General features: G+C 37.9%; 1 protein-coding gene across 2 annotated transcripts in view; it reads left to right on the top strand.

Moving 5' to 3' along the window:
- Rnf121 (ring finger protein 121) overlaps positions 1-18,546 on the top strand; it is a 65,209-nt gene that overhangs the window by 22,973 nt on the left and 23,690 nt on the right. For both annotated transcript variants that reach the window (XM_046441837.2, XM_058578510.1), the window contains exons 2-3: positions 4,300-4,337; positions 7,589-7,730. In XM_046441837.2, coding sequence (XP_046297793.1) covers positions 4,300-4,337; positions 7,589-7,730 — 180 coding nt within the window. The remainder of the gene's footprint in view (positions 1-4,299; positions 4,338-7,588; positions 7,731-18,546) is intronic.

The raw sequence follows: 18,546 nt of genomic DNA on the forward strand, positions 1-18,546 counted from the left end.
GTATTACTATTCTGTGCTTTACCAACATTCAGTTCCCTGCCTCTTCTAGTAATTTGTAAAAAAATGCACACTGTCCTAAGAGGAAAGGCAGGGAAATCACTTGATCACCTTGAATGTATTTTCCTCACATCCTTCTGATGAAGTCAGAAGTCCTATTTTGTTTTCCAGGTGGAAAAACTGAGGCATAGACAGTAACTTGCTAAGTCTACTCTTTGACAGAGAGGTACCTCCATGCCTGGCCCAGTTTTCTGGATCTTATAGTTTTGCCTTCAATGGACATGTCTTGAGAATTTGAACATGTGCTTGTTTTGTCACATAGTTTTTAACATCATTTTTCTGACTGCTCTAGTGTTGGATGAATACTCCTTTCTCAGATGATTATTAGTTACTACCTTCCACCCTCATATTGGTAATTGAATCCAAGATAATGTACTACTGAGCTACATCACCAGCCCCACTTATTTGTTTGCTCTTTTGGGGGTTGAACCCAGGGCCTTGTGCACGGTAGGGAAGGGCCTTACCACTTAGCTATTCCTCAGCCACCCTTATTTATTTTTTATTTTGAGACAGGGTCTTGCTAAATTGCTAAGTCTGGCCTTGAAATTGTGATCTTCTTGCCTCAGCCTCCTGAGTCACTGGGATTACAGGTGTGTGCCACCTTGCCCAGCTAATTTATTTTTTAAGTGTTTGTTTACTCACCAATTTAAAACATCTCCAGGTGGTATATTGATTTATTAGCATACTTGCATACTTTATCATAAAGAATTTCGTTCAGTTCTACCAAGTATTCGTTGAATGCTTAATATATGCTTAGCTATGTGCTGTTCTCCTTGGTAGACACAGACATGGTGTAAAGTATGTCTTGGCTTTGAGGCAGCTTCTGCATTTATATGCTGGGTACAAGTTAGACATAAACAGGGCCAGGGCCAGGATGAGGCAATCAAGGTGCTGGGTACAAACTTGAAGCAGTCACTTAAGGTCATAAAGTGTAGTGATAGTAACTGGAGTGGAAGCTTTCTTAAATTATGAGCCCTAGATTTCTTGCTTGACCCAGGTTGGTCCTAGACTTAAGCGGCAGTTAGGTCATTTAGAAAGCATATCTAAGATAATATAAGGATATGAATGTGTGTTAGAGAACAGTGTGCATAATAATCTAATGTGCATAATAATCATCTGGAGATTTTATTAAAAGGTAGCTTCTGATTTAGTAAGTTTAGAGTGGTGCCTGAGATTGTGCACTCAGATGATCTGAGTTCATGAGCTACGTTTTGAGTAAAAAAGAGAAAATTCACTGATAGAAAAAAGCAGAGGACTGAATTCACTGAATCGAAACTTTTCTAGGAAAGGTGAAATCCAAGCTAGGTTCTCAAAGGATAACTTGGATTTGAATAGGAAAAAATGTAGCAGAAAGGCATTCCAAGCAGAAGGAGAAGTATACAAAGGCCCAGAGACAGTATATGAGTCTCATAAGTAGATGAAACTTGTGCATTGATTTTTTTTTTCAAAGTTTGATTTTTCATTGTCTGCAGGTACCTCCCAGCAGAGCTTTTCCATATTTTGTATCCATTTGTCCCCTTTCATAGTATTTGACCTCTGTCTTTTTAGATGAAGGCCTGACTTAAGGTACCAAGTAAATTCTGTGAGGCAATTTGTGAAGTAGAAAAAGAAAGGAGGGTGGTTGACTTTATTACCCACATTGGTTCAGCAAAACCTTGGGATTATTTATTTATTTTTTTCCTTAGCTGGGACATGAAGAAGCCAGAAAGCATTCCTTAAATAGTGATGGGCATTCCCAGTACACAGACTTAAAGGATGGCTGGTAAACATGTGTTGACTTGAGTTGATAGTAGAATGGAGTTCTGTTTTATCTCAAATATTTTGCTTTCTTTGGTATTGGGGATTGAACTTGGGTGCTTAACCACTAAGCTACATCCCCAGGCTTTATTTATAATTTATTTAAAGAAGGGAGACAGGGGTCACGATGGATTGCTCAGGGCTTTACTAAATTGCTGAGACTGGCTTTGAACTTGCTTTTGTATAACTACAAGTAGAAGACTTGAGCCCTGAACTCAAAACTAGTGCCATGTTTTTTTTTTTTTTGTTTTTTTTTTTTGTGGTGGTGGTGGTTGGGGGGAGGTACTGGAGATTGAATCCAAGGGCACTTAACCATGGAGCCACATCCCCAGCCATTTTTATTTTATATATATGAGACAGGGTTTCACTAATTTGCTTTGTGCCTCGCTGAGTTGCTGAGGCTGGCTTTGAACTCATGATCCTCCTGCCTTATCCTCCCAAACTGCTAGGATTACAGGTATACACCACTGCACCCAGTTAGTGCCATGATTTTTGATGGGGGTGATTTTTGTCCCCTAGGGAACATTTAATAATGTCTATAGACTGTTCTACTTATTGCACCTGGGGTGATGGTACTGGCAATGTATAGAACCTCTCCCCCAATAAAGAGTTAACCACTCTGAAATATCAGTAGTGACAAGTTTGAGAAAACTTGCTTTCAAAAGAGAAGACCCCAGAGAGAACCTGACCTTGGAGCTTAACCATACCACTAGTTAATAGTAGGGCAGAGACTAGAGCTCATTTTACCATGGTCTAATGTTCTGCCTGCAACCATGGTGCCATTTAGAACCATATGGTGCCACAGTCTGGCTGGGCACACAATCACGAGCCACCACACAGCTTGTAGATTCAAACAGCAACTCTTTATTCCCGAACTCACACCAGCCGTCTACAATCACGTTCTGGGGAAATCCACGTTCTCTTCCCAAATCCACGTTCTCTGCCCAAATCCACCTCCACTGGGCTTCTATCTCCAAAATATATTGTCTGAATCCCGTGAGAACTCAAGGGGAACTCAGGCAGCAGGATACGCCCTATTCCCAGCAGGAATAATCTTAAACCTTAAACCTGGAACCTAAACTGGGAACGCCCTAAACACGATTATCTTAAAACCGGGAACACCCTAATCTGCCTTGGTCCTTGAGCAAGGTCACGTACATTCAATGTCACTGCAACATGGGGTACGCTGGCAAGGAAATTGTCATACCTACTTACTTGGCTAATGGCTCCAAGCATCTCCCCCCTTCTGATTAATTAAACAACAAGCAATGTGGCTTAAGGACCGTGCCTGGTAGGTTGTCCAGTTCAACATATGGTTCTTACCCGTCATGGGAAAAACTGACCTTTAGGCGTCAGCCTCCTGTCTTAGGTTGATACCACTGCAATTGAATCATACCCGTCACTGACTACCGGTCCAGCATACAGCCATACTTGTGGATAGGTCTATGCACCAGTGGGGGGGTGAGGTTCTCTTTATTCCCGAACTCACACCAGCCGTCTACAATCACGTTCTGGGGAAATCCACGTTCTCTTCCCAAATCCACGTTCTCTGCCCAAATCCACCTCCACTGGGCTTCTATCTCCAAAATATATTGTCTGAATCCCGTGAGAACTCAAGGGGAACTCAGGCAGCAGGATACGCCCTATTCCCAGCAGGAATAATCTTAAACCTTAAACCTGGAACCTAAACTGGGAACGCCCTAAACACGATTATCTTAAAACCGGGAACACCCTAATCTGCCTTGGTCCTTGAGCAAGGTCACGTACGTTCAATGTCACTGCAACATGGGGTACGCTGGCAAGGAAATTGTCATACCTACTTACTTGGCTAATGGCTCCCAGCAATATGGCATTATATGACAGAATATTTTATGTAGCTTCATCTCTCACTAATTCTGACTTGCATTTTTTTCCCTAGTCATACTCAATTGTTAGTGTACTATACAATTTTATTCTTTAATGTCTATGTTATTTCTTTGGATGCAATATATTTCTCTCATTTCTATATCTAGATATTTCACATGTCTTCTAAGAAGCCTTCCCTAATCTATAATGCCCTAGATTCAGTTAAAAGCCACTTCTTCATTCTTCTATAGCTAGTCTTTATAATATAATAAAGAAATTTTCTGTTTATATATGTCTTCCTCATTAGGCTTGAGTGTTTGGTAGTTAGGACTCTTTCGGACTCTTTCAGTCTTCTGCCCTCATTGCATAGTACAGAATATGTATGCATGCATCATACATTCAGTCAAGGATATAAGCCAAACTACAGTTAGAAAAGGGAGAAATCAGTGTGAAATAGTTTGGGGAAAAGCTTAATATAGAATGTGAGGCATGAAATTTTCCTTAGTATCTTGAAGGAATTGATGAGTGCATGAGCACCTTATATTAGGCAGGGATAGTACTAAGACAATAATGGGTTTTTCTGGTGATGTCTTTCTACAGGTCGATATGTCAGACCTCTCCCCTGAGGAGCAATGGAGGTAAGTGTCACATTGTGGGCTCCATGATTTGGTAACTGAAAGTTAATCCAACTAATAGAGTTGTATGACTAAAACTGTGGGAGGCAGTGGCTCAAGACTGGCAAGACAGGTCTTTTGGGATCTTTCTGGATCATTTCTGGGTAGCTCCCTCAGTCCTAGAGAGTAAGTGGATAATTGCACCAAACCCTCCATCTGAATTTGAATTCCATTTCCACTATGTGATCTTGTACAAGTTGCTTACCTTCTCACTGCCTAAGTTTGCCCCATTTGTAAAATGAGGATCCTAACAGTACTATCCTTTATAGAGTTGTGAGCATTAATATATGTGAAATTCTTAGAATAGTATCTGGCATTTGGTGAGCTTCCAGCAAGTGTTACTTGTTTTGAAGATGATTGTCATCATTAACATCATCATCATTATCCATGATACCTGATGGAGAGCTCTGGTTGAGAAAATGGGAGTTATGTTTTCTCATTTTAGCTCTGCTACTAAGTTGCATTGGAACCAGAATGAGTCAAAAAATATCTTATTTTTATGATTTGTTGTTATTAAAGGAGTGTCAGGGTGCTGACCCCACAGATTTCACAGGACTGCTGACCAGTGAGCTGAAATCAACCAAGTAAAATTTATACTGAGGAAAAAAAAATCCCTTAATTTAGATTAAAATTATTATTTTTTAAAATTATTATTTTTTAAAAAATTATTTTTTTAAAAAAATTAATATTTTTCAGTTGTTGATAGACTTTATTTATTTGTATGTGGTGCTGAGAATCGAACCCAGTGCGTCACACATGCTAGGCAAGTGCTCTACCATTGAGCCCCAGCCCCTAGATTAAAATTATTGATTATAAAAAATATAGAATAGCAAAGGTACCAACTCATATGAGAAACCCAGCATGAGTTTTAGGTGACTTTAGGCTCAATATGCACCAATTTTGAACCACAGCTAACAAAATACTTTTAATAATTTGGAAGATGTTCATAAAAATGTGCTATCTCCCTTAAGGAAGGTGACAGTGCCACTGTGCTCTGCTTTGCAGGACACAAATGTTTTGTTCTAAGCAGTGCTTATTAAGAAGATCTTTAACTGGATCATGTCTAGAGGAAGGCAACCAGGATTAATAGTCTTCACATCCTATTACATGCATAGTGGCTGAAAGATCTAGAACTATTAGCCTAAAAGGGCACAGGAAAATTGAGGTAATAACAGGAGAGGCTCTTGTTGTTGTTTAAATGAAAACATAATAAATCTTTAAAGGGTGGTTGTTGGAAAAGAGGAGTAGTATGTTCTTTGTTTTCCATGATATAGAATTAGGCCCAATGTGTTTAAGCTGTAGGAAGGTAGATTTTTTTTTGTCTCAATTTTAGAAATATCTTTAATAATCAAGGTATATTGAGAAATAATAAGCTTTCTGTCACTGAAGTACTGGAATTTTATTCATTCATGAAAAAATATGAATACATACAAAGTGCCAGACCCTGCTAGTTCTAGAACAGACTAAATATTTAAAAATTTTTTCTTTTTTTAATTGTAGATGAACACAATATCTTTATTTATTTTTATGTGGTGCTAAGGATCAAACCCAGTGCCTCACACATGCTACACAAGTGCTCTACCACTGAGCCACACACCCAGCCCTAGAATAGATTAACTTAAAGGCACATGTTCTCAATCAATGGAAGTATCCAAGCAAAGGTTGCAAAAATCATTTTTGCATTGTGCATGACTTTTCTAGTCTTTTCTACATCCTTTCTTTGATTTCATGTTATATACATCCATTTACTTGTGTTTTGTCTGAGAACAAGAAATTCATCGCTTGCTATCTTTATAACTCCACACAGCACTTAGGCTTTTTTTGTTTGTTTGTTTTAAGTATTTTCTACCCTCTTAGCTTAGCCTAGCCTCACAACAGCTCTGTGAGGCAGGCAGAAAAGATTTGGACTCCTTTTGACAGATGAAGAAATTGTGGTGGAGAGATGTAATGCTTCTTAGCCAAGGCTACATGGGTGAGTCTGAAACTAAGTTTCTGACTCCCAGTCCTATTCTTTTTCTGATAGGTTCTTCTACCCAGGGTAGAATCATGTTAGATGAACCCTTAGGTGCTAAGGCTGGCTGATTGACATTTGGCTGCCTACTCTGTCCACCACGTTTCCACCCCACTAACATTTTAAACATAGAATTTTGAAAGAACTACATGATGAATGCCACTCTAACCACCACCTAAAAAAGTTAACTTTTTGCTATATTTGCTGTATCATTTATCTACCCATAATTTATCCCACTGGATTCTTCTTCCGGTTAGTCTTTCACTGCCCTTAGGCATTCCATGAAGACATCATCTATATTGTCCTTTTCCCTCTCTCCCTAATACCTTGGTATAAGGGAAATTTATATAAAATCTCCTGATTGTACGCTACATTTGGATTCCATTTTCTCTCTTAATTCCTCCCTCATTCCTCTGCCTTGACTGATTCTGACCCAGAGTGGTAGGAGTAACTATTCTTAGAGGAAGTTTTTGCCAGTATTGACCAAGGGAATTAACTTGCTACTAGTCCTCAAGACCAGAGAATGCCAACCTTAGAATAATAAAAAGTTTCTAACTATACTGTTCCTTGAGCCCTTGAGGAAGCGATTTACTTATGGATACTAATGATGCAGTCACTGTTGGATGAGTATAAAGTTAAAGCAGTCTAGATTTTCTAGGCTTTAACTGGTCTTAAAGAGTTCTTGCCCTGGCAAAAAATAAAAAATAAAATAAAAAAGGTTGGATGAATAAAGCAAGACTTTAACCTTAGACTCAGCACACATTTGCAATGTTACTCCTTTATTGGTGTCATAAATATCATCAACTAAGAATATGATACTTTATGGCTATAAACTCTGGGTTACTTTTTTCTGACATGTCAGAATAGAACTGAAATGGGCAGTGACACAGGCTTTTCCTGAGATCTCCTTCCTACTATAAGAAAGTTGTCAGCTGTTTCTACCTTGAGGGGCAGGCAACAGACTACCCACGTCTAATCTCAACAGCTGAGCTTTGTTGTGGGGCCATAGAACTTCTATTCTGTTCTCTAATGTCTGTCATCTAGGATGTGTGTCCTTTTAGCCCGTAATTTGCATGGATTCCTTCACTTACAAGTCACAGGAGCGTGTTCTGAACTGTGAGCTGGTAGAATATCCCTAGGAAACACTGCTTCTTTACCTCCACATAATCCCTGACTTGGCTCACCCCATCTGTTTGGCTTTCAGGGTTGAGCACGCACGCATGCATGCCAAGCATCGTGGCCACGAAGCCATGCACGCTGAAATGGTCCTCATCCTCATCGCTACCTTGGTGGTGGCCCAGCTGCTCCTGGTGCAGTGGAAACAGAGGCACCCCCGCTCCTACAATGTAAGCCACTTTGCCTCTCACTTCTTTGTTAATCATCAATAGACCCTTCCTAAGTATCCCACAGCCCAGCCTAACTCAGGCAGAGAAAAACAGTAACAGTGAACTTTATATATGAAATGGTGAATAGTTTATGTGTGCATATGTGTGTCTCTCTAAAAGGCAAGTGATTCAGTGGATGAAAACAAAGATAGAACATGAGACTACTTTCACTGCTAGAAAAGGTAGGTGCTTCCTTTTAAACATTGTGGGAGAGATTCATGAAGGAGGTATTCTTCAGAACTATTCAGTTGGAAGGAGGGAAGGTCACTTGACTTGGAAACCAAGCCTCTAATTAATCTTAAAAGTAGGATGTAGATCCCACTAATCTGTGTACCAAAAAATAGCAAGCAAAAACAAAAATCCAGAAATGGAAAACATGAGGAATAATATATGTAAGACATACATAAAACAAATAGTTAAGTGGAACAAATACTTCCTTATCAGTAATTAAAAATAAACATGATCCATTGATATGCTAGATATAGGAGATTCACCTTAGATATAAAAAGAAAGGAATTGAAAGTGAAAGAGTAGAAAAAAGATATTCCATGCAAATGATGACCAAAAGAAAGGTGGGGTTGTTATACTAATATCAGAGGAAGTAGACTTAAAAAAAAAGAAAAAGCTACAAGAGTCAAAGAAAAAGTATATATATTGATAAAACTTCAATACACTGAGAAGATATAGCAATTATAAATGTATGTGTACCTAATGAAGGAGCCTATGAGAAACAGAATTAAAGGGAGAAAGAGAGAGTTCTACAATAACAGTAGTGGACTTCAATACCTCACTTTCAGTATGGATAGAACAGCCAGATAGAACATCATTAAAGTAGCAGAGAACTTGAACAACACTGTAAACCAATAGATGTGTACAGAATACTCCACCTAACAATGTATTCTTCTAATGTATTCACCTAACAATATATTCTTCCCAAGTGTGCTTTAGACATGCTCCAGGATAGATTGTATGTTAGGACAGAAGTACGTCTCAATAAATTTAGAAAGATTGAAATCATAGATTCAGTTACTCTACTTCAGAACTGGCTGGTAGTATACTGGATCCTTTTACAACTATTTTCTTAGAAGTTTTTAACCTTTTCAAGTATCACAACACCTTTTAACATTGAATTATAGCAGACAGGGCCTAGAGTTGTAGCTCTGTGGTAGAGTGCTTGCCTGGCACATGTGAGGCACTGGGTTCGATTCTCAGCACCACATATAAATAACTAAATAAAATAAATGTCTATCAACAACTAAAAAGTGTTGAAAAATTATAGCAGACAGCTGCAAAATAATTTTTATACTTTGAAAGAATACAAAAGCACACGTTAGAGTAATAATAGTCAATATTTTTTGAGTTCTTAATGTTTTAAGCACTTTACATGTGTAGACTCAACTAAACCACACTACAATCTAATAAGATAGATTCTGTTTTCTTCAATTATAGGTGAGAAACTGAGACATAGAAAGGCTAAAAATTTTGCTCAAGTGATAAAACCATTATTAATCCCTAAATGATTCTTTTTCTTTTAGCATATGCTTTTTCAAACCTCTTATAATATAGCCAAAGATTCCCAAGGATCTATAACTCACAGGATGGGGACTGCCATTTTCTCATTTAATTCATCTAATAGTCTATTATACATTTTTTTTTTTTTTTTTTTTAGAGAAAGAGAATTTTAATATTTATTTTTTTTTAGTTTTCGGCAACACAGCATCTTTGTTTGTATGTGGTGCTGAGGATCGAACCCGGGCCGCATGCATGCCAGGCAAGCGCGCTACCGCTTGAGCCACATCCCCAGCCCTAATTCATCTAATAGTCTATTAGAGTCAGTATGATCTTAAATGAAGACACTGAAACCTTGAGAGTTAAGGTGTGAAAAGAATATGAATAGGTTGAGCTAGAATTTGAACCCAGGTCTTCTGTTTCATATTTCAGATTTTCACCTGTTCTATATTTTGCTTCTGGAAGTGGTTTCTCAAGAAGAGAACCAAGAGATAGTCTGAACCATAGGATGAAGAGAAGCCAAACTTTGCCCTTGATCCAGCATACGTTTTAGGCAACATTGGCCTGTAACTAACTCGGATGTTAGCATGTGCTATATATAGGGACATCTGTGTCTTCAGGTCACAATGTATGGAAGGCCCACATGACATCAAGGCTCTTAGAACTAGGTGCCATCCAGTAGACTAAGCCATTGGGAGGGGCTTCTGAACCTTCAGATCACAATGTATGGAATGGGCTTGACATCAAGGCTTTTAGAACTAGGTGCTGTCTGGTAGACTAAGCCACTGCAGGTGGGTCTTCATGTCTGGACCCTGCTGTGCTTCATATTGTCATCTGGGACAAGATCCTTGTTTCTTAATATGTGATTATTGTGCCTACTCTATAAAATGGGTATTACCAAGACTTAATCAATCAAGTCTGGAAAAATAGGAAAACTCATAAATCAAGTATGGAGTGTGAACTCTTGGCATTTCTGTGCTTGAATTTAAAAAATTTCTTAACTATATAGTGTTGGCTAATCTGCAGAGATTTTAAAAAACCTACACTGTAAAAAGTGAGGATACATATATATAATACAGTGGTTTTTGTTAGTTACTTTTTTTTTTTTTTTTGGTAAGCTGTGGAATCCTTTCCTTAAACAGCATCCTAAAGAAAAACCCACTGTGGAAATAGTTAAGAGATGAGTTTTAGGTAACCCCAATTCCATTCTGAATGTATGGAATTTCTTCTGCTTCCCCATTGGAATTTCTATAGGGCTCATCAGACTGCTAATAGAAAGCCACTGATTAGTTCCTTCTTAATAGAAAATATGACTGCAATTTAATGAGTCCTATTGTACAAGGAATATGCATAGTCATATCATTTCTTAATGGCCACACACTGTAAACACTGAACTTCATTGGTGAGAGGATATGCCAACACTATAGAATATCATTTACTGTGAAACTTAAACCCATATGTTTAGAAAATAAGAAAAGGAAATCTGTAATATCCTGCTTTATGCTACTATTATACAATGATTTATGTTGGTTTTGTTAAAACTTGTGTATAATGAATATTTTTATTGCTTTAATTAATACTAACTTTGGAAGAAGAAAAATTGCCCAAGTGGCCTGTGTACAATGCCATCTACTATCCTTTTTCAAGCTTATCAGAAGTTGGAGCTGTTTTTTCTTAAAGGCAGTGTAAAATAAAGAAGTGCTACCATACCCGGTGGGTACCAATGCTTTTTGACTCACTGAGTATATTTCTTTATCATAGTTTTAAAAGCCAAGTAGTGTAGGGTGTGGTAGCCTGTAATCCCAGCAACTCAGGAGGGTAAGGTCGGAGGATTGCAAGTTTGAGGCCAGCCTTGGCAATTTAGTAAGATCCTGCCTCAAAAATTAACAAGAAAAAAAGGCGGTTTGGGTGGGGATACAGCTCAGTAGTAGAGTATCCCCTCTTAAATCCCCAGTACTGCCCCCCCCCCAAAAAAAAAAAGAATTACATAATTCTGCAAGGTTTAAAAAGCAGAACACAAGGCTGGGCTTGTAGCTCAGTGGTAGAGCACTTGCCTAGGATGGGTGAAGCACTGGGTTCTATCCTTGGCACCACATTAAAAATAAATAAATAAATAAAGGTTAAATTCTTTTTTTTAAAAAAAAAAAACATTTATTTTTTAGTTGTGGATGAACACAATACCTTTATTTTATTTTATTTCTTATGTGGTCCTGAGGATTGAACCCAGGGCCTCGCACGTGCTAGGCAAGCGCTCTACCACTGAGCCACAACTCCAGCCCACTGACCTCTCTAAAATAACATTGATATTGACATACATTTTTACCTTTATATTTTATGCTTTGGAAAGTAGGAAGTATATACTCCTCGCATACTTCCAATTTTTAGTTAAGTATTCACTGTTTATTATGACATGTAAATAGTACTTATGGCTGATATCAGGTGGTATGTTTTGGTTACATTTCTTTTCTTAAGATTCTTTTGGAATGGTTGACATAAAACTCTTGTTAGGGCTGGGGTTGTGGCTCAGTGGTAGCGCATTTGCCTGGCATGTGTGGGGTACTGGGTTCGATTCTCAGCACCATATACAAATAAAATAATAAAGGTCCATCAACAACTTAAAAAAAAAAAAACTCTGTATATTAAGAATAAGCCTTTTGACATATATGTTGCTAGTATCTTTCTCCAGTTTGTCATTTGATTTTTTTTTTTAAAGTAGGATCAGTACTGAAATTTTTAAAAAAATCTTATTATTTTGATATGGGTAATTGAATCCACAGGCACTTAACCACTGAGCCACATCCCCAGCCCTTTTTATATTTTTTTAGAGACAGGCCCTCACCAAGTTGCTTAGAGCCTCACTAAGTTGCTGAGGTTGTCTTTGAACTTGCGTTTCTCCTGCCTTAGCCTCCTGAGCTGCTGGGATTACAGGTATGTGCCACTGTGCTTGGCAGTACTGAAATTTTTAAAACTAGATTTATGAGCTGTCTTGTGAACTGAAGACTCTATTCTTTACCATTCTAGTTGAATGGTTCATCTTACTATTCCTAACTTTCCTTGTTGGTTCATCTAAAGCTAATGTCCATAGCTACCAGTTTGCAATTCCTGGAGACTCCTTACTCTCAGATCTGTTCTAGGTTAAAGGTGGGCTCTAAAGGAGAAGCAGAGCAGAAACATAGTTGGGACATGCCAGCTATGTAATTACATAAACATAATTAATAACATCATCTAGCATTTATTGATTGCATTATGATTTAGGGATTTTGCTATGACGTAGATAATATTTTTTGTTATTGAGTGGATCAAGAAACTGAGGCACAAAGACTTTAATTAAGTCTCACTCAACCAGTGATTAGCAGAGTCAGAAATCACATCCCTTCCATCTGACACCAGTGCTGTCCCCACTTTTTCATATGTCTATTTATTTGTTCAAGCAACAGATATTCTTTGATTCTTTATAGACCCATGCTGGGGCTATGTTCAGTTAATGTTTTTCCTTTGTGAAGAAACTACTTTGAAAAACAATTTAACGTCATCTAATAAAGCTTAATATTCCTATTCCGTATGGTCCAGTAGTTTAATTCCTAAGTAGGTATATCAAGAGAAAATTTTGCACATATATCCTAGGAGCATGTACTAAAAATTTCAGAGTAGCACTGTTTAAATTACAGATAGTAAAAATTTGGAAATGATCCAGTATCCATATATAGGTAAATGGATAAGTTCGTTATATTATTTTCATATAGTGGAATATCATATAACATATAAAACTTATAAAAATAACATAATTAACTGCAGCTGTGAATAATGGTAAGTGTGAATTTTAGCATAATAAGATTGAGTGAAAGGACTGGAGATGTACTTCAGTGGTAGAATGCCTGCTGCTTAACATGAATAAAGCCCTGAGTTTAATCCCTAGCACCAAAACATAATTGAGTGAAATAAATAAGTCATGGAAGCTAAAAACAATGAAAACTAAATAGCATGTTTTAAAAATATGTATATGTATGATAAGACCATAGTTTAAAAAGCAAGGAAGTGGTAAACTTAAGATTCAGTATACTCCTAACTTCGTTTGAAAGGGAGATTGGATGATACAATGGAGAAGAGCACATAGAGAAGAGCCCATAGATAGATATGAGGAATTTTAGATGTTTCACTTCTTATTTTGGCTAGTAGCTTCAGTGTTTATCATATTAAAAGCAATTGACTTAAAAACGAAAGAAATCTTTTCACATGCTACAGCATTTCTGAACCTTGAAGATGCAAGAAGCCAGTAATAGATACATGAAGTATCTAAGATAATCAAACTGAGAAAACAGAAAGAGGAATGGGGCTGATGAGAGAAGGGGAAAACAGGGAACTATTGTTTAATGTTTCAGTGTTGCAAGATGAAAAAGTCTTAGAGATCTGTTACAGGACAGTGTGACTGTACTTAACACTACTAAACTGTATACTCAAAAATAATTTAAATGATCAGTTTTTTTACTTCAATTAGGAATAATTTTTTAAAATGAAAATGAAAGTAATCCATGTAGGGACTAAGGATGAGCATATTTATTAACCAATTATTTGAATAATTCCTTTCCTTCTCTACCAGAGGTTAAAAAAAATAAGGCAAGGGAAAACAAAACAAACAAAAACCTTGCCAAGACAGAGACTTCCTTATCAGGTATTGATACATGCCATAAGAATAGGCAAATAGACCTTCAGACAGAATGAGGATCTCAGAGACATAACTTTGTGTAATGGGAACTTTTTTTTTTTTTTTTTTGTAGTGGGGATTGAACCCAGGGGCGCTTAACCATTGAGCCACATTCCCAGCTCTTTTTAATATTTTATTTAGGCACAGGGTCTCACTGATTTGGTTAGGGCCTTGCTAAATTGCTGAGGCTGGCTCTGAACTTGCTATTCTCCTGCCTCAGCCTCCCAAGCCACTGGGATTACAGGCATGTGCCATTGTGCCTGGCTGTAATGAGAACTTAATATACAATAAAGCATAACCACCTAGCAATGAAGAAATTAGGTTGTGTTGTGAAAACAAACTCACCACAAGGAGGAAAATTAAAACTAGGTTTGTACGTAGTACTGAGTACAAAGGGGATTTAAGATAATTTAGGGCTAGCGATTGTAGCTCAGTGGTAGAGGGCTTTGCCTAGCATGTAGGAAGCCCTGGGTTTGATCCCCAGAACCTCAAAATTAAAAAGTGGTTTCAGAAGCAAAAACATCTTCCTAAATATTTTTCATTTTCTCTTCTGGGACAAAAATAGTCACAGGTGAATGTATGAATTCAAACATAAAGTACATTCATTGATGTGCACAGGCAATAGTATAAAGCTGACTAAAAGTATATGTGTGTGTGTGTGTGTGTGTGTGTTGTGGTGTTGGGGATCCAACGCAAGGCTTTGCACATGTGTCACTGAGCTACAGCCCCAGTCCAGAAGCAAATTTTATTATATATATAATAGTCCAGGAGGGTACCCCTTTTCTATAGAAATAGCAAATTGGGGCCGGAGGATAGCTCAATGGTAGAGTGCTTGCCTATCATTCATGTAGCTCTTGAGTTCAATCCCTAGCACCACATACACAAGAAGGAAAAGAAAAAAGTAAAGCTTATGAATTTAATAAAAAGAATTATAGATAAGAAAGATTTGATAAATTTAAATACATTCAAATTAAGGATTTGAGGCTAGGGATGTAGCTCATTGGTAAAGCACTTTGTTGAGTGTGTGTGAGGCCCTTCTTGATTCAGTTTCCAGTGTTGCAAAACAATAAAAAGGATCTTTTTGCCTGAATATCCCTACAAGTTCTCAGAATCCTGGACAGTGACTGAGAAAATATACCATGTAGGAAATGATGTCTGGTATTTTAAGAATTATACTAAGTTCTTCAAAAATCTAATCCTGTGTTTTTAAAAAGTTAAGGATTTTTGTTCCATAAAGGTTACCATACGCAAAGTTAACATAACCTAATGGAGAAGAGATTAGTAATGATTAATCCTGGCAGTAGAGTAATACCTAGACTATATAAAGGAACTCCTATGAATCAAGGAAAGATAGTAACTCCAACAGAAAATCTGGCAAAGGGTACAACAGAAAATGAGGAAATCCAAACGGCTATTAAGCCTGAGAAGAGATGCTTAAAGTTCTTAATAATTAGGAAATGCACATTAACATTAAAACAGTAATGAAGCTGGACATGGTGAAGCACCTCTCTAATTCCTTCTACTCAAGAGGCTGAAGCAGGAGGATCACAAAGTTCAAGGCCAGCCTTGGCATTTTTAGCAAGACCGTGTCTCAAAAAATAAAAAGGCCTGGGATGTAGCTCAGTGGTGAGTACTAGCCCAGCATGTGTGAGGTCCTGGGTTTGATTCCTCAGCACAATAAAAACAAACAGCAATGAGTTATTACTTTGCATCTATTAGACTGTCAGAAATTAAAAAAAAAAAAAAAAAAAAAAGGCCTAGTGTTGGTTGGGATCAGAGGCAGTAGGAGCCTTTGTGTAAGCTTTTATGTATATAAGGACTAGTGCAGGCATTGTGGGATAGCAGCATGGCATTGCTCAGGTAGACAAAATGTACATACACACCGTGATACATCATGAAGGGGACATTTGAGAAGGTCTTCATTTAAGTGTTACTTGTGTCAGTAACTCTCAGTCAGGAGTTGGAGATAATCTGGATATCTATTTCTGAGAGAATAAGTAGTTAAAATGTTGTAAATGGGTTGGGTACACTGGTGTATGCCTGTAATCCCAGCAGCTTGGGAGGCTGAGGCAGGAGGATTGTGAGTTCAAAGCCAGCCTCAGCAACTTAGTGAGGCCCTTTCTCTAATTAAAATATGAAAAAGGGCTAAGGATGTGTGGCTCAGTGATAAATTGCCCCTGGGTTTAATCCCTGGTAACCCCCACCCAGCCCTGTTCCAAGCCCCCCCCCCCAAAATGTTGTAAATGCATGTCATGAAACTGCATTGCAGTTAAAAGCAACACATTAGGTGTACCTCTAGCAACTTGGCTGGAACCCTAAAAGTATAGTGCTATGTGGAAAAAGAAAGAAACAAATATATAGTATAATGCCAATTGTGAAGTTAAAAATACAAAGAAAGAAACAGTTTGTATGAATGGACACAAACAAAAATATGCATATTAAATACATTAGAATGTTCTTGGGATGAGGAATGAGAATAAAATATAATCAAAACAACTCCCCAGAGAACTCTGTATAAAAGGGAGGCAGTAGGGTTGTTGTTGAATAGCAGAAACATGAATTATTTGAGATTAGCCATGAGAACTTTCAAAGAAAACTTTCTTATGGCATGCCAAGAAATTAATTGATAAGGCTTGTGTTTCTCTCAAACTGAATAAATTTGTGTGTTCTTCACTAGTACAGGTTAACAGCCCAGTCTCTTAGGGAGATACCCCTGACCACTGATTGGAAAAATACTAGGTCTGCTTTCCTAGAGGAGGGTTTCTCAACAGGGAGACTATTGACAATTGGGGCAAGATAATTCTTTGTTTTTGAAGAGAGGGCTGTCAGGTACATCATAGGCTGTTTAACAACCTCCTGGCATCTCACCACTAGATACTCTAGCACTCTTCCTCCAGTTATGACAAGCAAATATATCTCTAGACATCACTGTCTGTTCCCTGATAAATAGCACTGTTCTAGATTCTAGGACCTATAGTAGCAGGGATGTTGTCAGTCCCCAGACTGATTCTAAACAGGGATGCCTGTCCACTGATTCTGTAACTTAGGAGTTCTCAGGTATGTCTACTTTCTGTAACTTGGGAGTTGAAGTCCAATCTTCACATTAAAGGAAGAAAAAAATTACTCTCAGTTAATTGTTATTTGGAGCATGAATTCCTACTGTTTCCAGCAGCAACAATAACACTTTAAATCTGTTGATGATTTTAAAAAGTGCTTTTCTCTATGGAAAGGCTCTGTAAGGTAAGATAAACCATGACCCAGAATCCTGAAGTGAATTTGTGGGAGCACATGACCATTAAATTGGAGAACTGGACCTAAAACCAACATTTCTCAAAAGCTTCAGGAAATTGTTGGTTAATTCTGTTTTTATTTCTCCTGAGTTTCTTTTTTTTTTGGTACTGGGGATTGAACCCAGGGGCACTTAACCATTGAGCCACATCCCCAGCCCTTTTTAAAATATTTTATTTGGAGACAGGGTTTCCCTGAGTTGCTTAGAGCCTCAATAAGTTGCTGAGGGTGAGTTTGAACTTACAGTCCTCCTGCCTCAGCCTCCCAAGCCACTGGGATTACAGGCATGTGTTCCTGTGCCCAACCTGTGTTTCCTTTTTTAATGACTTGCCTAAATTTTTTTCTTGACTGTCATGTACTTTCACAAACCCCCGTTTACTCATCTTGCTGCCTCCTTTCCAGGGTTTCCCCCACAAATGTAGTGAAGGATGGCAGGGAGGCAGCTGGAGAGACAGAAGGTCTGGATTGGAAGCCTAACTCAGGCCACACTTCTTTTTTGGCTTCCCTGTAGCTTAGTTTTCATCATCTATCCAGAGTGTGATATTACTTACTTAATCCTCAACTCCCTCAGGGATATTAGGGGAAGGGATGAGTTTATGCCTAGAAAAGTATCAGTCCTATTTTTAAAAGATCTCCAAGGAGAAACTTTCATCATCTCTTCTGCCACCAAAAATAGTGTCTTTTCAGATTCCCCCCCCCCCCCCCGAACTGCTGCAAGTTCCCTCTTGGAAAGGATGAGTGGCAAGATCTCCTACCTGGAAATCTTTAAAGTACTAGATTTTTCTCAGACCAAGACTTTTAAACGGTTACTAGGATGCTGCTAGAGACTGCTTACTAAGATGGTACGGGGTTGTAATCTACTTTCTATGAGAAAGAAAAGAACTTTTATCCTCAGATGTAGTGAAAAATTCTAGCTATGATATATGTCATCTTCCTCTAAGCCTTGCCTACCTCTTTAGGCTTATTTCTCACCTCTAGAAAAGACTGGTTGTAGTTTCTCCAGCATACCATGTTTCTTCATCCTGGAACACTTATCACGATCCCTTTTGCACCTGGACCTTCTAGACCATCAAGATAGAGTTTGAAGGAGGCATCCTTTAGGAAGCTTTTCTTGGTTCCCCCACTTTGAGTGAAGTACCTTTGTTAGTGTCTTACTCCATTATAGAACTTACATTGCTGAATTGTAGTTATTTGTTTCTCCTCAGCAGACTTACAGTCTTGGGGAGGGTTTTTTTTTTTTTTTTTTTTTTTTTTAATTTTGAATTCCCCACTCCTTAG

Source organism: Marmota monax, unplaced genomic scaffold, assembly GCF_021218885.2.
Source record: "Marmota monax isolate L192 unplaced genomic scaffold, Marmota_monax_Labrador192_F-V1.1 WCK01_AAM20220418_F8-fsc00068, whole genome shotgun sequence".
Lineage (NCBI taxonomy): Eukaryota > Metazoa > Chordata > Mammalia > Rodentia > Sciuridae > Marmota > Marmota monax.